A 27,569-nucleotide genomic window follows, 5' to 3' on the forward strand; every position below is an offset into this window, starting at 1 on the left:
TCTATCACCTCCTCACGAAGGTCATCAAGCTGCATCTCCAGTTCCCTAATGCAGTCCCTAAGGAGCTGCAGCTCGACGCACCTGGTGCAGATGTAGCCATCCAGGAGGCTGGGAGTCTCGAGGACTTCCCACATCTGACACCGAGCACACACATACTTCCTGTCTGTACTCTAAACAGATAACCTACCTCGCCTCGACCCTTTATCGCCGAAGCCCTGTTGAGCCAAAGCCTTCCTACTCTGTCTCCCTCTACTCCGACGCCCGCTGTATAAATCTGTCTTCTTTTTAAACTCTTCTCACTGTTCTCACTGGCTGACCTCCACACGCTTGTGCAGTCGTGCTCTGATCAAACCGCTGAAGAAATAACCATCACCTTTTAAACTCTTCTTGCTTTCAAACTCTTCTCACTGTTGATGAAATTAACAGCATGGGATAAGAAACTTTTAGGATAGTGTGAATTTCTTTTTGTTTCAATTGCCCTTTAGCCCTTTCCGGAAGGAAGCTTTTTGAAAAGGCAGTCTGCAGGGTCCTGAATCTAGACCTAGATTGGAGAAAATGTTACATTTCCTTATATCTGAATTGGTTTGGCCTATTTCCCATGAAATGTTGTTCTTGTTTATTATGGCCTTCCCCTTATTAACTGGTATTTTGTTGTTATCCTAATAGAGAATACATGATCATACAGTAAATCTGGAACATAATAGGAACAGCATAGGAAGGAAAAGCAATGAGGTCCTGAAGAGAGAATTTAAAGAGCTCGGCAGAAAGATCAGAAGCAAGACCTCCAGGATAGTAATTTCTGGATTGCTATCTGTGCCACATGCTGCTGAGGGTAGAAACAGGATGATCTGGCAGATTAATGTCTGGCTGAGAAGCTGGTGCAGGGGGCAGGGCTTCAGGTTCTTGGATCATTGGGATCTCTTCTGGGGCAGGTGTGACCTGTTCGAAAGTGACAGGTTGCACCTGAACCCGAGGGGGACCAATATTCTCGTGGACAGGTTTGTTAGAACTGTTGGGGAGGGTTTAAACTAATTGGGCAGGGGGTTGAGAACTGAAATGATGGGACTCAGGACAGGATGGATGGTAAAAAAGCAAAGATGACATGCAGTCAGTCTGTCAGGAAGGGCAGGCAGATGATAGGACAAAATTACAGCCTGCAGGGTGAGTATCAGTGCATTAGGAATGCAGAATCAAAAAGGGTAGCAAATAAAGTACTCAAAGTGTTGTATCTCAATGCATGGAGTATAAGAAATAAGGTGGATGATCTTGTTGCAATATTACAGATTGTCAGGTATTATGTTGTGGTCATCACTGAGTCGTGGCTGAAGGATGGTTGTAGTTGGGAGCTGACTGTCCAAGATTAAAAGGTTATATCAGAGAGATAGGATGGTAGGCAGAAGGGGTGGCATGGCTTTGCTGATAAAGAATGGCATCAAATCAATAGAAATATGTGACATAGGATCGGAAGGTGTTGAATCGGAAGATGTTGAATCCTTGTGGGCTGAGTTCAGAAACTGCAAGGGTAAAAGGATCCTGATGACAGTTATACAGGCCTTCTAACAGTAGCTGGGATGTGGACCACAGATTACAAGTAGAAAAGGCGTGTCAAAAGGGCAATGTTATGATACTCATGGGAGATTTTAATATGCAGGTTAAATGGAAAAATCAGGTTGGTAATGGATCTCAAGAGGCTCAAGAGAGTGAGTTGGTTGACTGCCTACAAGACGGTTCTTTAGAGCAGTTTGTCGTTGAGCCTACTAGGGGATCTGCTATACTGGATTGTGTGTTATGTAATGAACTGGAGGCGATTAGGGAGCTTAAGGTAAAAGAGCCCTTAGGAGCCAGTGATCACAATATGACTGAGTTCAACTTGAAATTTGATAGGGCGAAAGTAAAATCTGACGTAACAGTATTTCAGCGGAGTAAAGGAAATTACAGTGGTATGAGAGAGGAGTTGGCCAAAGTAAATTGGAAGGAGCTGCTGGCAGAGATGACAGCAGAGCAGCAACAGGGCGAGCTTCTGGGAAAAATGAGGAAGGTGCAGAACATGTGAATTCCAAAAATGAAGAAATACTCAAATGGCAAAATAGTACAACTGTAGCTGACAAGGGAAGTCAAAGCGAATGTAAAAACAAAAGAGAGAGCATATAACAAAGCAAAAATTAGTGGAAAGATAGAGGATTAGGAAGCTTCTTATGACCCACAGAGAGCAACTAAAATAATCATTAAAGGGAAAAGATGAAATATGAAAGCAAGCTAGCAAACAATATCAAAGTGGATAGTAAAAGTTTTTTTGAGTACGTAAAAAAATAAAAGAGAGATGAGGGTGTATATAGAACCACTAGAAAATGAGGCCAGAGCAATAATAACAGGGGCAAGGAGATGGCAGATGAACTAAATGAGTATTTTGCATCAGTCTTCACTGTGGAAGACACTAGCAGTGTGCCAGACGTTGAACGGTGTGAAGGAAGAGAAGTGAGTGCAGTTACTATTACAAGGGGGAAGGTGCTTAAAAAGCCGAAAGACCTAAAAGTACATAAGTCACCCAGACCAGATGAACTGCACCCTAGTGTTCTGAAAGAGGTAGCGTCAGAAACTGTAGAGGCAATTAGCAATGATCTTTTAAAAATCATTGGACTCTGGCATAGTGCCAGAGGACTGGAAAATTTCAAATGTTACTCCACTCTTTAAGGAAGGAGGAAGGCAGCAGAAAAGGAATTATAGACCAATTAGCCTGATCTCAGTGATTGGGAAAGTGTTGGAGTCAATCAAGGATGAGGTTATGGAGTATTTGGTGACACAGGACAAGATAGTTCAAAGTCAGCATGGTTTCCTTCAGGGAAAATCCTGCTTGGCAAACCTATTGGAATTCTTTGAGGAGATAACAAGTAGTATAGATAAAGGGGATGTAGTGGATGGTGTATATTTGGTCTTTCAGAAGGCCTTTGACAAGGTGCCACACATGAGGCTGCTTATCAAGTTAAGAGCCCATGGTATTACAGGAAAGTTACAAACATGGTTAGAGCATTAGCTGATTGGTAGGAGGTAGCAACTGGGAATAAAAAGATCCTTGTATGGTTGGCTGCCAGTGACTAGTAGTGTTATACATGGGTCGGTGTTGGGACCACTTCTTTTTATGCTGTATATCAATGATTTAGATGATGGAATAGGTGGCTTTGTTGCCAAGTTTGCAGATGATACGAAGATTGGAAGAGGGGCAGGTAGTGTTGAGGAAACAGGTAGGCTGCAGAGGGACTTGGACAGATTAGGAGAATGGGCAAGAAAGTGGCAAATGAAATTTAATGTTCGAAAATGCATGGTCATGCATTTTGGTAGTAGGAATAAATGTGCAGACTGTTTTCTAAACAGGGAGAAAATCCAAAAATCTGAAATGCAAAGGGACTTGGGAGTCCTTGTGCAGAACACCTCAAAGGTTAACTTGTAGGTAGAGCTGGTTGTGAGGAAGGCAAATGCAATGTTAGCATTCATTTCAAGAGGTCTAGAATACAAGGACAGGGATGTGATGCTGAGCCTTTATAAGGTGCTGGTGAGGCCTCACCTTGAATATTGTGAACAGTTTTGAACTCCTCATCTAAGAGAAGATGTGCTGGCATTGAAGAGGACCCAGAGGAGGGTCACAAGGATGATTCCAGAAATGAAAGGGTTATCATATGAGGAACATTTGATGGCTCTGGGTCTGTACTTGCTGGAATTTAGAAAGATGAGGGGGGATCTCATTGAATCCTTTCGAATGTTGAAATGCCTAGACAGAGTAGATGTGGAAAGGATGTTTCCCATGGTGGGGGAGTCTAGGACAAGAGGGCACAGCCTCAGGATAGAGTGGTGTCCATTTTAAACAGAGATGTGGAGAAATTTCTTTAGCTAGAGGGTGGTGAATTTGTGTAATTTATTACCACAGACAGCTATAGAGGCCATGTCGTTGGGCGTACTTAAAGCAGAGATTTATGGGCTCTTGATTGAGCACAACATCAAAGGTTAGGGAAGAAGGCTGGGGAGTGGGGTTGAGGAGGGGAAAAATGATCAGCCATTATTGAATGGCGGAACAGACTTGATAGGCCAAATGACCTATCTTCTGCTCCTATGTCTTATGGTCTTATAATACATATAGCATTAGTCTTTTATCAGTGATAGTTATAACAAAGCATTATGAGAATTTCTCTATAATTCCATGTACTTAACTAGTGTCCATATAGGATATACAAGCCAGAAAGATTCTTGGTTCATTTCCTAATCTCTCATGATCTTTACTGCCTTGATGTAACACACAGAATTCTGGAGGAACTTGGGTCAGGCAGCGTCTATGGAGAGAAATATACAGTCAACATTTTGGGTCAGGATGCTTTATCTTGAGGTACTTGACCTAAAAGATCAACGATCCATTTCCTTCCAATAGATGCTGCTTGGCCTAGAGAATTCCTCCAGCACTTTGTGTGTTGCTCCAGGTTCCAGCATCTAAAATCTCTTGCCTCTCCATTGATACCTTAGGTAAATAATGACCACAGCAGACCAGGCTGGAGATGTGGTAATACTGGGCAAGTTTCTGATGCTGTTTGGTAGACACTAACTCCTGTTGCAGTGAATGTATGGAAGTTGGGTGAGGATTAAATCAAGGCTTGGTTGTGCCTTTCTAACAGTGAATAGATTGCTCCTGCTCAGCGATCAGCACTAATTCATCATGAATGACAGAAAACTGCATCTCAGTAGGACAACATCTGCATTGAGGTAATGAGTGGAAGATGCACAGATACTAGGACACTAAACTTAGGAATTATATTTTATTCAGATTTGCTACAAAGCTTCTGTCGACCTTCATTACTCACAAACTAGGGACTTCTGCAGGTTAAACTCAAAATCCTATTAAGTTTTTTTTTAATATTAGACTCGAACACAAATTACAATGTACAGAGTTGTAACAGAGAAAGAAACAATATTAATTGATAAACATGCATCATCATCCACAGCTATCACAATGCTTATTTTTCACAAAAATTGCACAATCAGGTGTTAAATGCTTTAGCAATATTAGCAATGAATATAAATTTAAAATGGAAGCCCAAAATATGTACAGCACATGGAATGGAAAGCAGCAGAAACAATGCTTGAATTTATAGCAACGTTATAAGGATGTACCTTTAACAGTATTGCAACAGGGAGAAGAATATAAGAGGAGGAATATAAGAGAAAATAAAGCAGATCAATATTTTGTTTTGAAAGCACAAACAACTGGAACTGTTCATGTTCAAGGATTAAATGCAATCTAAAGACCTGTGATGGCGAATTCACATTGAATGTCTATAAGGCAATATTGACTCTCAACACTGCATGATGTGGTCTTGTTCGAAGCTGGTGACGTTTGCTTCTCAAATCATTGCCATCTGAATGGCTATTGTAACGATTCCTCCTTTGCAACAGAGAGAATTACAAGGCAAGTTATGAAACAAGTAATGCTGGTGCCACTAGAGTTATTCAACAATGGTTTAACAAAAAGAAAAAAACATCCTAATGCTAACAAGAATTGATGTGGTAAGTACATAAACTGTTGAGAGCTGATGAATAAACTCTTCTCGGGCTTCAAGCCGGGTACAGGTATCGATTATAACCAACGTTTTGATGACAACCTCTGCCATCCTCATCAGGGATGATGCTCAGGCATCATCCCTGATGAAGAGCTAACTTTCCAAATTTATCTCTGTATGCACTGTTTGACATTAGAAAGGCTATGACAAACTTTACAGTAGAAAAGTATTACTGATCTTTCAGTCACCTATTTATAGCTTGCATGGGATTATTAAATTTCATACAACCAGTGAATTTCTGATATTTAATTACAAATCACAAACTAGTTAAAAAGATTTTTTTTTAATTTAAGGATTAAGTTATTCAAGAATGCAAGATCTGTGTTCTCATTTAGATGTGGTGGCTTTTAAAAGGCCGCAGGAATAGAAAGCAAAATTACGTTAGAGCTAAGTACTTTTTGGATGTCTATAGCATTTTGTGAATACTGCAATCAGAAAACCTATAATAATTTAACAGCAAAAATAACGTGCTAAACAATCTCATTGTTTTATATTAACATCATGAAGAGCTTGCTTTTCCTATGGAAATCAAGAAAATGTTTTAAAAAATTAGACCTGCAATTCCAGTAATAATACTGTTTGAAGGAAATCCTTCCACAGCATTTCTGATGCCATTAGCACCCAGCAATCAGAGGACATTTTCCTTTTTTATCTCCTATAAAAGAAATCAGGCCAGCATATTTTTGAATATAATAAAAAAAATTGCTTTACTTGACTAGTGATTGAAATGAATAAACACAAGATAAATAAGCCCTTCAACCCTACTGATCTCCTTTACTACTAAACTAGTGCCGAATTAGTTAAAAGCACACGCTAATGCTCTCAAAATGCAAACGTGCAATTAAATTCAGAGCTGCTGTCTTGAAGCATAAATAGTGAAATGATTCAGGATGCAGAGTTGTACTGTGAGATAAACACTGTAAATTTTCCCCTTTCTAGCAAAGGACATTCAAGGTACTTCCTTATTCCAGAAATTCACATGCTAATACAATTTCTTAAATTAAGTTTCTGCAGACCAGTATAATTTATTGCAATCAAGCTTAGCAATTGCACATTTAACTACAGAGATACATTGGTCAAAAAGAGTACTCATACATTTTCAGTTTTACTGTCAAATGCTAATTTACACACATCTGTAAGTGCGTGTGTTTATACTCACTCACACACGCCAAAATAAAATTGCAGGCCAGCTGCTCATTGTGATTTACTAAATTGCAAGTTAGCATAGCTTGCAGACAAACCTTTTGTATAGACCACACTACCATGGCTTGTAGGGTTATTTTGATGATTTTGCTTCTGGGTCCAAAGTCATCTTATTAAGTCTTTAAAGGTAAGCTTTAAGAGGATTAATGATTTCTAGCGTTCAAATGTTATGGAGGTGTTGTTTTAATTGGCTTTTGATATTTTTGCTTCCACTAAAATAAATGAAGTCACATTTCATCACACACTGATTTAAAAATAAGGTCTATATCAAATGGCAGGCTAACTATTTAAGGACTACCATTCTCCATGCAGACATGGGACACAACTAGTAATACAATTTATACTCTATAAGCAATTCAGATTCCTGTATTGTAATTTTTGATGCATAACCATGATAAGCTTCAGAAATACACATTTTATTGATAATCAATTCAAATAAACTGAGTAATACTGCTCTCAGAAATCTTTAAGGACAAAGCTTGGAAAGTAGTAGTTTTGATTACAAGTATTTAAAATAATGTTGGCGCGTGGCCAAGTGGTTAAGGCGTTCGTCTAGTGATATGAAGGTCGCTTGTTTGAGCCTTGGCTGAGGCAGCGTGTGTGTCCTTGAGCAAGGCACTTAACCACACATTGCTCTGCGACGACACCAGTGCCAAGCTGTAATGGTCCTAATGCCCTTCCCTTGGACAACATCTGTGGCATGGAGAGGGGAGACTTGCAGCATGGGCAACTGCTGGTCTTCCATACAACTTTGCCCAGGCCTGCGCCCTGGAAACCTTCCAAGGCACAAATCCATGCTCTCATGAGACTAACAGATGCCTATAATTTAAAATAATGCCCTATACTGTTATTAAATCCAAACACTCTCACCTGCATTCCCTATTGATTTCTTATAAACTCAGCAGGCAAATATGAAGAGGGTATCTGAGCAGTCTAACAAGTGAAAGCTTTGAATAAGGTTCATTGATTGTGAAGCTGGTTGGGGACAGAAAGAGATATCTGACCATCTTTGAATGTAATCATTAAACATATTACACAAGTGTACTGTACACCTATGTTTATCTGTAACATGATTAATGATTATTCTTGGGCTCCATGCAGGCCTGTCCTCGCACATGACACTAAACCTGGCAACACAATGCCTGAGCTACTAAGACACAACTTTCCTAAATTTACAGATCTAAGTGAGTATCTTGCCACGCTACCCAAGGCAAATTGAATTGCAGAGGACAGAGTCACAGAGCATTACAGCACAAAATCTGGCCCCTCGGCTCATCTAGTCCATGCCAAACTGTTAATCTGCCTAGTCTCATCAGACCTCACCTGACCATAGACTTTCATACCCCTCCCGTCCATGTACTTAATCAAACTTCCCCTAAGTTTTGCAATTAAACTTGCATCCACCAACTCTGCTGGCAGCTCATTGCACACTCTCACCACTCTCTGAATGAAGAAGTTCCCTCTCAGGTTCCCTTTAAATATTTCACCTTTCACCCTTAACCTACAGCCTTTAGTTCTATTCTCACCCAACCCCAATGGAAAAAGCCTATAAAAACACTGGTGAACGCAGCAGGCCAGGCAGCATCTATAGGAAGAGGTATAGTTGACGTTTTGGGCCAAGACCCTTCATCAGGACCCTTTGTCTCGGCCCGCAACGTTGACTGTACCTCTTCCTATGGATGCTATCTGGCCTGCTGTGTTCACCAGCATTTTTTATGTGTGCTGCTTGAATTTCCAGCGTCTGCAGATTTCCTCGTGTTTGCGTGGAAAGAGCCTGTTTGTATTTACCCTATCTATACCTCTCATAATTTTGTATCCCTCCATCAAATCTCCCCTCATTCTCCTATGTTCCAGGATGTGGGCATTACATGTGCGCAATGCTCTGCATATTGCATTTCCCAAACAAATTCTTTAAAGCCTTGTTGTCAGGACAGTTACTTCTTACAAAACACTCAAAGAAAACCTAGTTAGTGGAAGACTGTCAATCACTTCAGTAATGCAGGTAACACCTTCATTCACATTTTTAGCATGAAAATGGTTTGTTAATTTAAACACGTGGCTTGGTGAGCCTAAACTAATTGCTGCCTCATATAAATTGCTTGGTAATTATTTTATTTCCCCCTACCAGCTGAGAGAACTTTCTGAGGACCTCAAAGCCTGTATGCAATTAAACTTGCATCCACCAACTCTGCTGGCAGCTCATTGCACACTCTCACCACTCTCTGAATGAAGAAGTTCCCCCTCAGGTTCCCCTTAAATATTTCACCTTTCACCCTTAACCTACAGCCTTTAGTTCTATTCTCACCCAACCCCAATGGAAAAAGCCTATAAAAACACTGGTGAACGCAGCAGGCCAGGCAGCATCTATAGGAAGAGGTATAGTTGACGTTTTGGGCCAAGACCAATGTTGACGGAAGTTGCATGCCTTGATCTCCTAAAGCTGATGTGCATTGTCCGGATTCTTTTCAGAATTCCATCCAGAATAGAAGCTGAGTTGTATACTATAGTTTTGACAACCTCACATCCTCCTGCCAAGTCATATCCATGCTCAATCAAACCCTTTTGCCATAGTGCCAGATCCTTGGATCTGGAGAGGTTTCTGAAGTGACTTTCTTGAGAAAGGGGCAAAATAAAATGCATTCCAAAGTCAGCCTTTTCCCTTGGCTGCACGGTATATGTGCATAATTACAAAAATATAAAGAAAGCTTTGTTTTGCCAGATTTTTAATGAAGTTTTAATTATTGATCAAATTATATAATAGTGAATGACTAAATTCCAGCAATAAAGCAAGACTATTGCAGTAATTAATGAAGGTTCATTAATATTGCAAAAGTAAAGTGATAAGGAAATAAAATATGTCATTTCTAACTCTAGTTTCTTCATTATAAATGAAATTTGACAAACTGTTTCTTTGTATTTGCCATGGTCATAATTTTTTGGTTTAATTTGATCAAATAGTCATTGCATTGTGAACAATTTAGAGTCTGGTTTATGTGCAAATCCACTCTCCCCAGAATAAGCAAAAATTTCATTTTAATATGAAGTCCACTTCAGTCATTCAGCATAATTAGAACATCTTGCACCGAGTGTGCAGATGAAGATGATACAACTACAGCCACTGATTGTGAATATGTATCATGCTACCATTTCACTGAAAATAAAAAAAAACACCCTGCTTGAATTAACAGGTGGAAGTTCAGACCATATTGCTCACACAAGCAGTTGCAAAGCATCAGAACATCTTCACTGCTTGAATTTATGGGAAATAACATTATAACTATAAATGCTTTTATGCAATTTTTAATGAACAATCTCATTTAAACTATTCACAGATAATCTTGGCTCAAGTACACATATCTGAGACTTACGTTAATTGACCTGAAAACTACAAGATCTTGATGAAACAAATAAGTGTATTTTCCACACAGGTACAATGGGGAATAAATGCTTCAGAATGCATTGAATGATTAATGTTTAAAACCCTGCTGAAATTCTCCAAGCATAACTTCAGAAAACACAACTTTGAGTTCACCCACAAGACAAGCAAAAGTGTTACACTCAATATACACGGTCATCTCCAGAGTGAAAGGATCAATGGAAGATTACAGTAAATGTAAGAACACGATCAAAAGGATAATCAGAGAGGAAAAAATAATGGGCAATGTTTATTGCTAGTGCACAGAATCCTTCTAGCACTAAATTTTAAGCAGACAGTGAAGGAAACAATTTCATGTGGAGAATGAAATTGAAAAGCAATGCAGAATAAATCCAGTCAATAAATACCTTCTTAACAAGAACACAGCTGTATGTACTGCATTACTAAAAAGAAATTCATGCCTATTTTGCGAGCAAGTGGGAACTCAATTAAATGAACTCAATTGGGAATTGGGAAGCCAATTTGTTAAGATATTTTGGCATAAAGTACAATTTGAGATATGGAACATGCATAGTGTTCATTGAAAGAATTTTGAACAATGGCTTCCAAGGCCTTCCATTAGTTAAATTATCCTTGCCTCTTGTCTAGTCCATTGTAGTCTAAATGATAAAGATTTATTACCGTGATTTATCAATAACTCTTTCCTTGCGGTATCATAAGACTAACTGGATGGCAGCATTTGCAGAAACTCTTGTTTAGGATATGAAATAAAAAATATTATTGCATGAAATTTGGGTAAAACCTCTAATCAGTATCTTGATGTGGATAAAGCAATGGCAGGAAGCGACGGGGGCTTGTTGGCGGATTTGTGTCAAGATGAAGCTGGAGGTATGTTCCAGAATCAGTGTCTGGGTCTCCCAACACTTCTCTCTACGTATACTCGCATTCAGGAATATAGTTCAGCTTGAACTAGATAGAGAGCTCGCCATGTGAGGTGGAAGAAACAGCAAAAACCTCAGAAGCAAGCACGCAAATAAATAAATCAGCAGCAAGTGACAATTGATGAGTACAGGATCTTAGAATTTGGAAATAAAAATGTAGCTTGACAAATAAATAGTTAAAGGTGAACGAACATTGACTGGGTGTGATACTGGATTTGATGTATAATTAGTGATAGACAAAATGAGCAGAATCTTTAAAGGTGCTGGGTCGAAGTGAAACGATGTCGTGTTACATTTTGTAGACAGACTTTGAATATTGTGTTCAATCACCAAGACACAAGAACAATGCACAGGTCAAAGAAGGCATCAATAACTAATTACAGGGTCAAAGGATTAAATAAAAAAACAGCATTTGTGTAGGAAATGTACATTGATGTTGATGGTCGATGCCGAATTAGCAGATAGTTTTGTGCCGTGTGATTGAGCTGTAATGATATTCCAGAGAAACTAGAGTTTTTCACTTTAGAAGGGAGGTGAATGAGAGGATAAATGATATCATCGAAAAGTCATTAGACAGCAAAGCACTTCTTCAGAGTATATCAGGCCACAGGGACAGAGAGAGGCAGATATTAAAACAGACAGAATAGCTTATGAAGAACTTACTTGAAAAGTCTTTGACTCTCTCCGATAGGAAAGTGGGTATAATACTGCAAGCTCATTCAGGACAGATGAACTGATGACAAAATTGATGACTCCAAATAACGTAAGTAGTTAGTGGTGAATGTTCTTTACATCTGTGGTCTCCCCCCCCCCACCCCAATTAAGAGGCTCCAGAAGTTACAAGGAGTCCATGAATAACATTGAAGCAATTTAGCTAGAAAATTGGTAAAAATAAAAGTATCCTCAATAGTTGCCAGTCACAAAGCATTCCCCAGGAATCTCTAGTAAAGTCCCAACTCCTGATTAAGAATGATTAGTAATATCATTCATTTATGGGAAGGAATGCATATTAAAAACTGGAACTTTCATTCATAAAGATTGGGAGTCATTAACAACCTGAACACTGTTTAACAATTGATAATCGGGAATGCATTGAGTAACTGCTCCCTCTCGTGGCATTGTTTGGAACAAAAAATCCACTTGATGATTGATGTTAACGAACAACCAGCAACTCTGAAACATCTGTGATTCAATCGCATGCAGACATTTTGAGATATTGGATTCCTCTTTTCTAGACAGTTAAATAAGCAATTACTATTAAAGGATACAATACTGGGACTTTTCAGCACCATGTTTCACTTAGGTAAAGAGAGATTGCAGATACTGGAAATATGGAGCAACACACACAAAATGCTGGAGGAACTCAGCAGATCAGGCAGCTTCTATGGAGGGAAATGAACAATTGATGTTTTGGGCCTTACCTCCATAGGTACTGTCTGATTTGTTCAGTTTCTCCAGCATTTTGTGTGTTGCTCCATGTTTCACTTATGCAGCTCCTTAGCACTAATGTTGTACTTTAATCACCAAGGGGCTCTATTGGGCAGTTTACTTAAAAAGTTCTACTGGTTTCATGTTGGGAATTTTAAAACCAAATAGTAATGCATATTTTGTAGGAGGTCCTTTAAGAGACTAGGAAGAAATAGTTTCAGAAAAAAATTGAAAGATTATGAATGTGAACCATGTAAACTAGTGAGTGCCAGCTGGTGGAGTGCTGGTTTACATGAAGGGAGCAGTGCAACAGAATGTAAACCCTGATGTTATAGCATACTGTTGTTATGGTGTGATTCCCTAAATTATAAGATCAAGTTCACATCTACAACCCCCATAGGATGTCATTTCTCTTTGTTATAATGTGCCCATATAGTTGCTTAGGACCAAATTTGAAGTGAGGAATTTGCTGCAGACTTTCATATTTACAAATAATCTAACTATGATTTCTTTTAATTCCCATTTTATCATATGGTTGTAAGTGCTTCAGTGTCCACCAATTAATGAAGCTATACATTAAAATAATAAACTTCAGGTTAATACAAAATATTAATCAATTTTGAACTCCTACTATTTATGAGCAATTACAATTAAAAATGTCATACATGTGCACACTTTTAACTTTACTGTACTGTGCTGTAGAATAGTAATAATCACATGGTGTTATAATGCTAGAATCTGTTAAAACACACACACACAGAGCAATTGACCAATGACTATATTTGCTCTGCACCATAAAATGATTGATTAGGAAGACTGAAAATAATGTAAAACTTGGTTTAATATTGGCTTAGTGAAGCAGTAAAGATCTGCAGTGCTTTGAGCATAGAAGGCTGACTTACTGACCACACTAGTTAAATAAAAATTTGACCTTGTTTCAATGTAATGCATCATTAGAATGCATATTCTACAGGGCATTGCTTCCTATAATTCTAAGTTTCCATTGACTATTTTGTCAAATAATTAAGCGAGCTCTTCATTTTCCAGATAAAGTAGTTGTCTTTTGCCAAAACAATCCTCACTAATCAGTGATTGTTTGCATTGGAGGAGTACAGACTCCTATTGATACATGTTCCATAGGGTATTGCTGCACAGTGATTAGTGAGAAGATTCTGATTTATTTCTTTGTGTATTAATTAGTACGTTTGTACATGGAGTAAGTTTTCCTCTGGCCACCATTTTTAATGAAATCATTAAGTCTTAGCAAATGAAAAATTTGCAACCTTCATCAGACCGTGAGCACCAATGACGCCAAATGGGCTGACAAATACATTGACAAATTAATTCAATATAGGTCTATTTGTACAAGTAAACCACACTGAATACTCCAAGTAAGTCACTAGGTTCCAGTGCGGTACTGAAGGAGTGATGAATTATTTGAAATTCCAACATATGACAATGGAGGTGTATTCTTTGAAGGAAAAATTGACTGGGCTCCCATCTCCTCTCTTGGCTGTGAGTAAAAGTGTTTTTGGCAGTATTTTAAGAGAAAGGGACTTATCCTGGTAGCCTGTGCAACATTTATCTCTTAATCATTATCACAAAAACAGATTAGCTGATCATAATTATACTGATGTTCCTGGGATCTTGTTGTGCATATATTTAGCCACAGCGTGTTCTATTTTACAACAATGACTGCATTTCAAAGATGCCTCATTGGCAGTGCATTCACTTTGCTTCTTGAGACTATGAAAGTAAGCCTTTCTTATGCAAATTCTGTCCAAAATTCTCACAATCTTATGAAGTTGATGTAACAGTATGTTTAGAGAAAAATCATCTTCACAACAGCAGTAAGCACTGACTTACAAGAACACGGACTAGTCATCTACATCGATTCCAATATTTGCCGAGAATGGTTAACTCTCGGCCAGCACTAGATCCTGACATTTCCCAATCTTGTGTTCTCTGATGTAATTTTGGGTAGTGGGCTTGCTTGATGAGTGCAGAGCAAAACTCTCTCATCTTAAAAGCCATTATGTTATAGTGCTGTATTGAGGGAGTGCTGGATGATTTGAGATGCCAGCAAGCTTTGGACGAAAAATTAAATGAGGTCGTATCTGCTTTCTTGGGTATGTGTAAAATAAGTCACAGTTCTGAGAAAGGGAAAAGGAGTTATTCTGATAGCCAGGGCAACATTTGCCTCGTAATCACCATCATTAAACTGATTATCTGGTCATTATCAAATCAGTGTTTCTGCGTAGCTTCTTGCTCAACTCAGGGCATGGCCTTTGTTGACTGCAGGATGAGCAGGTAATGTGCTGTTGGCCTACACCTATGCTACTTTACAGCAGAAACCTGAAAAAGGGTAGCAGGATAAGGCAGGATGAGATGACCTCTATTTTTCTCTGTTTACAAGAACACAGCATGAATCACTGCTGCGCCATGAGCTCACGGGAATTGTGCAGGGATATGCTGTAATGAATTCAATGCAAAAATAATCTTAAATTTCAGATCGCATCACTAGCATAATGCCATCACTGAAAGCAACAGTACGTCACTTCTGAAGATAACAGAACCTAAGTAAGGACAAAATTGTACATAAACATGAAAGGACACATCCTAGTTTTCCCTTGTACTGCCTAAGTGCACTGTTGTAATGAAATGGTCTGTATGGATGGCATGCAAAAGTTTTTCACTATATGTCAGTACATGTGTCAATAATAATAATCCAACTAATTTTTATTTATTATAAAAGAAGTGCCATTTTCAATTTTATTTTGCTTCATATGAATCATACCACACCTCATTATAATGGTTAAGGAAATACTCAATATAAGGTAGGTTTTGAGAGGCAATTTGATTTAAATGTAGAGGGGAATATCATAAGAAGCCTACCCAGTACTAGCAAAACATCCTCCAGACATTACAAGTTCACTTGTTCCTGCCAGATACTTCAAAAGATCCTCACTACACTACTTATGAAGCAATAGAAGCTGCAGTCTAACAGCGAGTGATTGTCTTGGACATTTCTCTTGCAATCATAAGACCCCATAAGGACAATGATAATGTAAAATGCTGCAGGTCTATTTCCCTTGTTTATTGGTGAAACAAAGCAGGGAAGCAGTATGGCCTCAGTTGTAATGAGGACTAGGCCTTGAGGCGCAGGCTTGCCTGCTGCAGTAGTCCAGGAGAGGAGATACCGGCAGAGGTACAGCGTGGTGTCCATGCTGGGTTGAGGGCTGGCCCCTTCCATCAGTGCTGCCCTTTAGTATTCGATCGGTGGAATGACAAGCTGGATAGCATGAGTGTGTACATTTGTCTGCAGACTGCTGAGAACTGCTTACTCTTGCCAACAACAGCCATGCACCATCTATTTACAGGACATGTCACTCAGGGACCTGTGCTTATATATTTATTTATTGTGACTGTATGTTTACTTGCCATCTTACATCTGTGATATATGCCTTATGCTATGTATGACTATTAGTACTATGTACTGTGTTTTGCACCTTGGCCCTGGAGTAACACTGTTTCATTCGGTGTTCATGAGTTCTCATGTATGATTGAATGATAATTGAACTTGAACTTCAATTGAACAAGTTTAATCAATTTAAAAAGTATCATAAGATTAATAACTTCATATAAGCTAGGTTATACCTTATAACAGGAAATTTAATGAACATTCAGCTAACATGGTTGAGAACCATAAAAGAAACAATTTAACTTTTTCTGAAGTTGTATACATTTCACCAAATACAATTAGCACATACACGCAAGTGAAATTAACCAATTGCAATACAATTTCAGACAGTGGGCACGAGGATTATGCAAACCAGTTGGCTATGAAACCTCTAAACTGTAACAATCTGCAACAATAAAAGTATTTATCAAAAATCCAATATGGCTCAGTGTTTTCTATCTCTCCCCACAACTGAAGGAGTATCTGGCAGGTCAAAGCAAGAACTGAGTTTGATGTGTAACCTGCTGTTTCAACTCAACAGTTCAGTTGTTAGTCTGCTAAATGTCCACTATAATATCCAAGGAAGATAACAGCCATTTCTAAATTCATCAATGTGAGGGATGTTGGTGTTAGGGATGTGAATTGTTTGCAAGGTAAATTAAGTGTTCATAGGAGATGAACAAGATGTTTCCTTTATATACTTACTGCTTTGACTCTTAACCCTGCTCTAATTTCTACCCTTCCTCTCTCCTCTATGATTAATCTCACACTGTGATTTCCAATTTAATGATAATTACTGTTGGCTCTTGCTTCTTATGAAATGGATTCAGAAGGCCAAAGGTCATTTCCCTTCAGACACTTGGAGACAAGGAAGGGGAGTTTCATTTTGTCAGACTAGGTTCCAAAACCAAGTTCCTGAGTTGAAGGGGTAGCGTGTCAGTACAACACAGATTGCAAGCCCTTCTAGAATACCACAGATGGAAAAATAATCACATTTTGTAAGTAGCAGCTTTTAAAATATTTTGTTTTTTAACTAAAGCCTTGAAATTCTTACCCTGTTTGGTCCTGCTAAATGTACCATTTGATTGTGTCAATGCATTGCACCTTGCCTTGGAAATTAAGTTCTATTGAGTTGATGCCAGTTGAATGAATTTCAGAGGCAAGTTACAATGTACTGTGACATATAGCACCAGTCAGGGATGAATTCCAAAATAAATGTATTATCCTCATGTTTCCCATGCTGCTGCCCACAAGCAAGCTGCCTTCTTTCTCCAGAAGGATTGAGAAGGTTATGGTAGAACTCAGATTGCTGGCTTTGCTGGGGATTATTCATAGACTGTAGCATTGCTCCTGCAGTGGTTCAGCTAGCAGTTAGGAATATTCAGTCATTCAATGGAACAACATTCCAAAGAGATGTCACTTGACAGTGGACCTTCAATGTCTTATCCAGTGCCCTATAGCAAGAGTTGCCTTTCCAACCAAACATTTCAGTTGGTCTTGTGGGATCGATGGGACCAAGATTCACCTGGTCTTGTTGGATTAAATTAGATCTTTGAGATGTGTCTATTTTAACACAATGAGTATTGTGAACAAAGCGGACAAGTTTCGAGCGTGGATCAGTGTTTGGAGCTATGATGTTGTGGCCATTACAGAGACTTGGATGGCTCAGGGGCAGGAATGGTTACTTCGAGTGCCGGGCTTTAGATGTTTCAGAGAAGACAGGGAGGGAGGCAAAAGAGGTGGGGACATGGCACTGTTGATCAGAGATAGTGTCACGGCCACAGAAAAGAAGAAAGTCATGGAGGTGTTGTCTACAGAGTCTCTGTGGGTGGAAGTTAGGAACAGGAAGGGGTCAATAACTCTACTGGGTGTTTTTTATAGACCACCCAATAGTAACAGCATCATCGAGGAGTAGATAGGGAGACAGATTCTGGAAAGGTGTAATAACAACAGGGTTGTGGTGGCGGGAAATTTTAATTTCCCAAATATCGATTGGCACATCCCTAGAGCAAGCGGTTTAGATGGGGTCGAGTTTGTTAGGTGTGTTCAGGAAGGTTTCTTGACACAATATGTAGATAAGCCTGCAAGAGGAGAGACTGTACTTGATCTGGTATTGGGAAATGAACCTGGTCAGGTGTTAGATCTCTCAGTGGGAGAGCATTTTGGAGATAGTGATCGCAATTCTATCTTCTTTATTATAGCTTTGGAGAGGGATAGGAACAAGTTAGGAAAGCATTTATTTGGAGTAAGGACAAATAGGAGGCAATCAGGCAGGAACTTGGAAGCATAGTGGAAACAGATGTTCTCAGAGAAACGTACGGAAGAAATGTGGCAAATGTTCAGGGGATATTTGCATGGAGTTCTGCATAGGTACATTCCAATGAGACAGAGAAAGGGTGGTAGGGTACAGGAACCATGGTGTACAAAGGCTGTTGTAAATCTAGTCAAAAAGACAAGAAGAGCTTTCGAAAGGTTCAAAAAACTAGGTAATGTGAGAGATCTAGAAGATTAGAAGGCTAGCAGGAAGCTTAAAAAAGAAATTAGGAGAGCCAGAAGGGGCCATGAGAAGGCCTTGGCAGACAGGATAAAGGAGAACCCCAAGGCTTTCTACCAGTATATGAAGAGCAAGAGGATAAGACGTCAGAGAACAGGACCAATCAAGTGTAACAGTGGAAAAGTGTGTATGGAACCGGAGGAGATAGCAGAGGTATTTAATAAATACTTTGCTTCCATATTCACTACAATCTTGGCGATTGTAGGGATGACTTACAGCAGACTGAAAAGCTTGAGCATGTAGATATTAAGGAAGAGGATGTGCTAGAGCTTTTGGAAAGCATCAAGTTGGATAAGTCACTGGGACCGGATGAGATGTACCCCAGGCTACTGTGGGAGGCGAGGGAGGAAATTGCTGAGCCTCTGGCGATGATCTTTGCATCATCAATGGGGATGGAAGAGGTTCCGGAGGATTGGAGGGTTGTGGATGTTTTTCCCTTATTCAAGAAAGTGAGTCGAGATAGCCCAGGAAATTACAGACCAGTGAGTCTTACTTCAGTGGTTGGTAAATTGATAGAGAAGATCCTGAGAGGCAGGATTTATGAATATTTGGAGGGGCATAATATGATTAGGAACAGTCAGCATGGCTTTGTCAAAGGCAGGTTATGCTTACGAGCCTGATTGAATTTTTTGAGGATGTGACTAAACACATTGATGAAGGTAGAGCAGTAGATGTAGTGTATATGGATTTCAGCAAGGCATTTGATAAGGTACCCCATGCAAGGCTTATTGAGAAAGTAAGGAGGCATGGGATCCAAGGGGACATTGCTTTGTGGATCCAGAACTGGCTTGCCCACAGAAGGCAAAGAGCGGTTGTAGACAGGTCATATTCTGCATGGAGGTCGGTGACCAGTGGTGTGCCTCAGGGATCTGTTTTGGGACCCCTTCTCTTCGTGATTTTTATAAATGACCTGGATGAGGAAGTGGAGGGGGGGGTTAGTAAATTTGCTGATGACGCAAAGGTTGGGGGTGCTGTGGATAGTGTGGAGGGCTGTCAGAGATAAGATGCAAAACTGGGCTGAGAAGTGGCAGATGGAGTTCAACCCAGATAAGTATAAGGTGGTTCATTTTGGTAGGTCAAACATGATGGCAGAATATAGTATTAATGGTAAGACTCTTGGCAGTATGGAGGATCAGAGGGATCTTGGGGTCTGAGTCCATAGGACACTCAAAGCTGCTGCACAGGTTGACTCTGTGGTCAAGAAGGCATATGATGCAGCTATATAGGACACTGGTCAGACCCCACTTGGAGTACTGTGCTTAGTTCTGGTCACCTCACTGCAGGAAGGACAAGGAAACCATAGGAAGGGTGCAGAGGAGACTTACAAGGATGTTGCCTGGATTGGGGAGCATGCCTTATGAGAATATAATGAGCGAACTTGGCCTTTTCTCCTTAGAACGACGGAGGATGAGAGGTGACCTGATAGAGATAAATAAGATGATGAGAGGCATTGATCGCGTGGATAGTCAGAGGCTTTTTCCCCAGGGCTGAAATGGCCAGCACAAGAGGGCACAGTTTTAAGGTGCTTGGAAGTAGGTACAGAGGAGATATCAGGGGTAAATTTTTTTTTACGCAGAGAGTGATGAGTGTGTGGAATGGGCTGCCGCTGACAGTGGTAGAGGTGGATACAATAGGGTCTTTTAAGAGACTCCTGGATAGGTACATGGAGCTTAGAAAAGTAGAGGGCTATGGTAACCCTAGGTAATTTCTAAGGTATGGACATGTTTGGCACAGATTTGTGGGCCAAAGGGCCTGTATTGTGCTGTAGGTTTTCTATGTTTCTACGTAACATGATGGGACTCTGAATTGGTTTCTGTGAGTGGCAGGGCTGGACATCAGGGTATCAGCAACCATTTAAGGGCTGCACTGCACAGACCATCTTGTAATAGGGAATGGTGGGTGTATCTTGGCTAGGAGTACAGAGTGGGGTTAAGCCATTGGGCACTAAGGCCAGGTGACATGGACTGCATAACCAGCTGGAACAAAACAAGGTGGATTCTTTCAGTGTTCACTTCAAATGAGATGAGCACATCAGCCAGGATATGTTGAAAGGCCCAAATATGCAGATGTCCAGCAAATTTTCTCCAGGCCACTGGATCAAGGTGCATTGAATGGCCCAGGACTGCAAGCGGCAACTAGTGTGACCCATTGATGAAAAGCACTGTTGGAATTTCAGCCCCTACAGCATTAATGCTAACTGTATGGTTATCTGGTTAGAAAGTAACACTTCTACTTCAGAGATTGAAAGAAGTTACTCACAGTATCAAATGTTTTATACAGATATTATTTCACTTTTTTATTCATATGGTTCTCTGTAAAACAATTTGTTACATCAAGTTACTTCCTACTGTTGTTTATGATGATGACACATTGTACCACTAAAATAATAGTTTAATGCAACACATAACAAAGTGGAAGATAAATTGCTGAGCATTTGTTGTGCCCATTGAACCAAATTATAATACTAATTAATATGGAATCTCCATATGCATTGCTTTTCTGGGCAATGGATTACCAGCTTGTTGATAGTGCCTATATGTCAACTACATCTACTGTCTACAAAGCTGTATATAAAACAAGCTAAAACTCTAGTACAGTGCTGGTTCTGGCATTGGGTGGAACTTTGTCAGGTAATGGATGGAATGGTTCCCATCTGCCTACGTTACAGATTGGAAAGGCAGCTATGTAAATGCCACATCCTCCTATTTAAACAATAGCAAGCACCTTTACACCATGTCAAACATACTCCAGTGTTAGATTCATTGTAATTTGTCCCCTTCATTTTCCATGGCAATGGTAACAAGTGGGGAAAAAAGGGTGAAGTCTTTCACACACCTGAGTATTATTATGGTCTCTAATGGGAGAAGCACACCTCTCCCTTATATGATATAACTCAGTTTTTGTCTAGATCAACGAGATACCTCAACCTCATTTAAAATGAAATGCAAAACTGAAGAGCTAGTTTACTCTTGGGCATAAACTTGTGGTGATAAAAGGGTAGCACGAGGTAAATCTCATTCTTAAATAGATTCTGTGCTGGAATGGTTTATTAAGTATATTCCTTGCACTAGCATCCTCCATCCTGTGGAGAGCTCATTCAAACACATCAGACACTAACATCTGTAATACACAGCTCCAGAAACTGATCTGACCATGTATTTTTTCTTTTTTACAGTGCACTCTTGTTCTTAAATTTTATACTACATATTACATAGGCTTCAGTCAAACATCTACACAAACACCCACCTTTTTCTGTACATGTAATGACAATAAGTGGGAAGATCTACCAAGTATGGCACAATGAATAATAATAGGAATGAATAATAAAGCCTGGTAGATCAGAGCAGTTACAATAGAAAAAACTGCAAAATGCAACATTTTTAGTATCATTAACTTTGTAACCATCTACTCCATTAGTCCATTACAATTATCATTATTCAACTTTCCTTTCCAATGTTTCTATACATTTTGTTTAATTCCACTTCATATTCACCTGTTCAGTAACAAATTAATGAAATTTGGTTTATATTTTCTTTAAATTACACGTCTAAAGACAATCTTTATTAAGACAGGTACTGGTACCTTCACACTACTCAGATATAAAAGGACATCAGCATTGGTAGCATGGTGCTAAAATGCTCTTAATCACAGAATGAAATAAAATGAATAGATAAAAGAACAATTGTTTACATCGATCTGTGAAAAGAAATCACACAAATAACAAGAGAAAAACATACTGCCTTTGATCTCAGTCATTAGAAGATGTGCCTTCTTGCACATGCCGTAATGGCAGGCTAGACCTCTTGGTATTCTTAAGCAATAGGTCACCAAGGACTTGTGACCCACAGAAAACTTGCAATTTACTTCTGCAATGAGAATGCCTCCAGTGAACATTCATTTGTTCGAGCCTTTTGATAGTATTAAAACTAAATAAGCCGAATGGGAAATTACTAGTTCTGTGGCTTGAGTACCAAGTCCAATCTAGTGCAGACCAGTTCATTGCAACCCATTCATATTCACTGGACAAATTCAATTTGGCCATATGTTTGGAAAGTGACTTGGCAAACTGTATACATGTAAGACAATAATGCAAAAATTCCCTTAAGCACAACCTCTTGCACTGAGTGCAACTGGTACAAATTTTTCAGAAGAAAACAAACAAGAAAATATCATTTTTTAAGACCGGTTGCTCTTGCATAAACGTTTATTTTGAATGCAAGTGATGTAATGCTATCTTCTCATCTAAATTGCATTGGAGTTCTTCAGTGACTCTATGCTTGTCTCCAGTTCTGTTACCTGCATAAAGAATAAGAATTGGACGATATGCATGTTAACAGAAAGTACAAGAAGGAGATAAATCCTAGCACAATTTAAAATGCCCCAAGGAAGACCACCTTCCTTCAGAGCAGACCCTGACCTTAATCTTTTTTTCTAGATCCTAAAGACTGACCTCCTTGGCTTGGAAATGATTTGCTTCCGCCATCTTCTAATAGTTCATTAGCACACCTATAGGACAACAGACTTTCTGCTCATTGACAGAAATAGGAACATTAGTGCCATGAAATAATTTTGCCCATGCAGTTCTATTTAAAAGAAAGTAAAAAGGCTAATGGAAATCCAGCACTTACCAAGTGGATTGCAAATCCACAATATATTGTTCCCGCATCCTCTATGTGCCTGATCCAATATCAACAGAATCTTCCAGGCACATGAAGTGGGCTCTGTGCTACACATGCCTGGAGGCCTCTTCTGTGATTATCAGTGCGACCTGCTGAAGCATGTTTTCAATTTGCCTGTGATGTCCACACCTTTGAATCTTAAAAGCGATTAGATCTAATGCACATAAGTCCTCTTTCAATAATTTACTTAACTAATTCTCTTTCTACCCCCTGAAGTCTCTTCAAAGCAGCAACAAACATCCCAACTGATGATCACTGTCCACTGCTTCAGCCAAACACAATCCCAATTGATGGTTGCCACCCCTCTCAATAGCTATCAAGATCCAACAGCCCAGCTTTGTCTCAAGCTCCCAGTTTATTAGTTCAATCCAATCATTCTCTCACCACCCTAGTTCTTTTCTTTCTTTCAAACCCCTGAGCCCTGATTTTCTAAGGAAGACCCCCCAGTAGCACACAATGTGTTAGCCTCTTTCACTATTCAATTTCTGAACGTTAGGATGAATACATAGGTGGTCTGCCATGTTGCATTTGCTTGATGTGCTTTTGTGAGCACCAATCAAAATCAAAGCAACATAATCCATCTTTCTCCTCAAACTTCCCCTGCCCTTCAATTTTTGCATGCTGATGTGAATCACAACTATCATGTTTCCATATTTCTCAAAAATCCAACCAGATTTCCACCACCCTTTCTATGAAGAAATCTTTCAGTTCTGAACAGTCTAGCTCTAACTTTAAGGTAACATCTCTTGTTATGTATGTGCCTGTAAGAGGAAATAAGGTTCTATCTCTGCTGTGAAATCACTTAATGATTTAATCATTTAATTAGCACCCCAGTAAAAGCTATATCTTGAATTCTATGTGCAAGATATCTCATGATTGTAATCCATTCTTTAACATTCTGGCCCAGTCTCACCTGCCAATTTTATGCTGCCTCTACCACATGGCTGAAATACCACGTGCCTGATGGCTCATCATGCCCAGGGTCTGTACGAAATAATGTTACAGGGAAATGTGGAGAAATAGGACTGATGGGGTTGCTTTGAGAGCCAGCATTACCTTGATGACCCAAGTAGCCTTTTCTTTATCATAACGCAATAATAAGTATATATTACAAGAAACGAACAGTAAAGAATAGATTTGGTTTAACCCAAATGCCAGACCAAACTACAATAACTTCCAACACATTGATTTCTGACTGAGATATGGCTGAATTTCAGTAAACTACTTAACTTTCTATGGCACAAAATAAAATCAGAAATGCAATGATTTCAACTTCAATAAGGCCAAACAACAATAACATGGCAATGTTACTTCAATTAGTGTGATTTCTATTATGAAGTCAAACATGGATCACTGAGACATAGAAGCGATGGGACAAATGCTAGAAGATGGAATTGATACGGATGGATGCCCATTGGTCATTGTGATGTGATGGTTTGAATGGCCTTTTACGGTGTGTAAGGCTATGTAATGGACTGGAAAGGACAGTATCACAAAAAGTAGGTCTTGGATTATATAAATGTATATTGATGTGGGTAAGGCAAGATTAACTCTTCACTTTCATCTCTCTTGATGATCGACCATGTAAACAGCAGAAATCCCTTGGTGTTAAGCACTTGCCAGAGTACTGCCTGCTCGTTGCTTTCACCTCCAAGAAGAACCAATTGTTAGAGGCTGAGTACAACTGGTTGTCAATGTTCCCACTTCCATTCTACTTACACAAATGGAATAAATAAATCAATGTCTATAGGTCACAACTATTTAGCCTTCAGACAATTAGATGGTAATCAAGTGGTCAAATTACTGAAGGATTGATGCTGAAAGACATAACTTATTTGCGAGAACATTTGCACAATTCAGCCCAATAGTTAATTACCCACTCCTCTGAGTAATACAATTCCATTTATGTGCCAGGAAATGAACAGTCAAATAAGACCAACTGTTTGGGAAAGCAACTATCCAGGGTGAATGTCAGGTAGGTTTTGGGGTATTGTAATGCAAATATGATGAGCACATGACTTCTTGTGGAAGCAAAACAGGGACAGAAATTAATGAAATATAAATAAATTTGCAGGAAATGAGACAAGACTGGTATTCTCAACAACAAAAGATATCTGTCTGTTGGAAACAAGGACATAGGGCATTTAATGAAAACATATTCAGTGCGCTCATAGTGGACTCTTCCACTTTGCAGAAACAGGAGAATACAATGGAAGTCTGTTTTTATCTCGTGAGAATTCTCTTGATTGTGACTTTAGCCCAAACTCCAACAACACTACAAACCACTGTGTTCCCAGAGAGGAAAGACAGCTGAGAGAAACCAAATGGAATTCCACAATAAATGAAATTCGTAAAAAAAAGCTGGAAATCTGAAATAAAAACAGAAAATCCTCGGAATACTCAGCAGGTCAGGCAGCATCTCTAGGAAGATCTACAGATCTGTTTTAATTTTAAATAGAACTCCAGCTGTATATCTGAATATCTTTGTTGGCACGATTCAATGAACAATTGCACACGAGTATTTTCTTTGCATATCTTTTGGTTTCAACAAATCCCACATCCTCTAATATACACTGTGCATTGCTTATGGTATAGAGATCTGATCATATCTCTTTATCTTGCAGTGTAATTGCAGGATGTCCAGGGTAAACAATACTACAGGCAGTAGGTGATTGCTACCCCTGGAATTCACTGGACGGGTCGGGGGTACAGCCACGTGGTTCTCACAGACATCACCATTGGCAATTATTTTGTCCACTGCCTGCAATACAGGCAATACACTCACTGTGCACATTTGATCACCTGAAGAATTCAGTATCTAAATACCACTAAATATGCTGTTCTCTGGCTCACTATCTCAGTGGGAGAACTCCAATAATGCGCTAGTACGAGTTAAAGCTAGCCTGCACTGCTTAAAAAGGTGGTTTTTCTGGATACCCTTTGGTTTGTTGTGGAGGTTGAAATGTACATAACAGAGCATACTGGCACATAACAAGTGCACCATGGTGATGTCAGGGTTGCCAGCTGTCAATGGTTGGAAATGGATGGAGTTAGATTTATTTAATCTCTTGCACAGGGCAAAGCTGGCAAAGTAGTCAACGCGGTCATTATCAATGGCATTCTATGTCATTGGGGAGTCTGTTCCTTACCTATAAATGTCTAGCAATCAGTCTAGTCCTCTGTCAATACAACAGAACCTCAGAGATCTTCCTTACAGAAAAACAAATGGTAAATTTTGTGCTGTTTAACATGACTGAAAGAAGACAATCAAGTTCACTGCCACCAGACACAGTGACTACCAGCAATGCAATTCTTTCCCTGCTCCAAGGCCATCTGGCACATGGCATATTTCATTGAGGTATAGTTATATTATTGCACAGATATCCTTATTAACGTTCTTTACTATGTTCCAAAATGGAGAGTTTCCTGTGAACGTGGGCTCGTGATGTATTCCCTTTCTCTCTTTCTCCTCCTCCTCCTCGCTCAAAACAAAATGTTGCACTAGAGCATCCCACACAGTGAATTACAGCCAATGGAGCACTTTTGAAGTTTAGTCTAAATGAAGGAAATAAGGCAGCCAATTGCCCCCAGAAATGGCAGTGCCATAGTTGCCCAACTTTCTGTTTAAGTAATATGGATTGGTATACAAATATTTGGCAGGAGACATGAAATAACTACCCTGTTCCAGTTAAAAATAGTAAGGTGGTACACATCTGGTCCTTAGACACCTTCAGTGAGTAATCAGCTGCTCCCCTAAAGGATGTTGTAGGGTTACAACAATCCTTGCTTGTCCTGGCAATAGTGAGTTCAAAGAAAAACAGGTGTTTCCAAATCTAGAGTGCTAACACACGGCAGTGCACTGTCAAAGGTGTGTTTGCAGCATTATAATGAAAGGTGCACTTTACAAATATATTATATTATATGGATGATAAGGCAAATTTTCTGTATGTAGATGATTCTATCAAAGTAGAGCAAAGACAAATGGAATATGTAAGTTTCAAAGCTGGAACTGCCTATCAGAGATAAGAATATCCTCCAGATAATAGCTTTTCCAAAAAACAAACATTCCATTTAAAGAATAAATTGTGAGCTTCTCCTCAAAGATCAGTTACAAAACGGATTTTAAGTGCTCAAGTTCTGTAATGCTCTACATAGAATAAAATATCAAACTGAACATGCATAGCTAATGTGGCATTAGACACTTCAAACCTAAATGGCAAGCCCTTCTGAATGAGAAGGCTGGGCTACATTGAGACTGTGTAGAATTGACCAATATTCTATGGAGATTGGAGGAATACAAGTGAGACGATCTCCCTCAAACATGTACTGTT

The 27,569-nt window shown here is 39.3% G+C and overlaps 1 protein-coding gene across 3 annotated transcripts in view; it reads right to left on the bottom strand.

The window, feature by feature from the left end:
* Positions 1–4,818: 4,818 nt before the first annotated feature.
* ppp1r9ba (protein phosphatase 1, regulatory subunit 9Ba) overlaps positions 4,819–27,569 on the bottom strand; it is a 252,030-nt gene continuing 229,279 nt past the window's right edge. For 2 of the 3 annotated variants that reach the window (XM_072249435.1, XM_072249436.1), the window contains exon 11: positions 16,126–22,855. In XM_072249435.1, the coding sequence (XP_072105536.1) occupies positions 22,802–22,855 (54 nt within the window). In that variant the 3' untranslated portion in view covers positions 16,126–22,801. Of the gene's footprint in view, positions 5,423–16,125; positions 22,856–27,569 lie in introns of those variants that run through there. The other variant, XM_072249437.1, reaches the window with a different exon arrangement.

Source organism: Mobula birostris, chromosome X, assembly GCF_030028105.1.
Source record: "Mobula birostris isolate sMobBir1 chromosome X, sMobBir1.hap1, whole genome shotgun sequence".
In the NCBI taxonomy this organism is placed as follows: Eukaryota; Metazoa; Chordata; class Chondrichthyes; order Myliobatiformes; family Myliobatidae; genus Mobula; species Mobula birostris.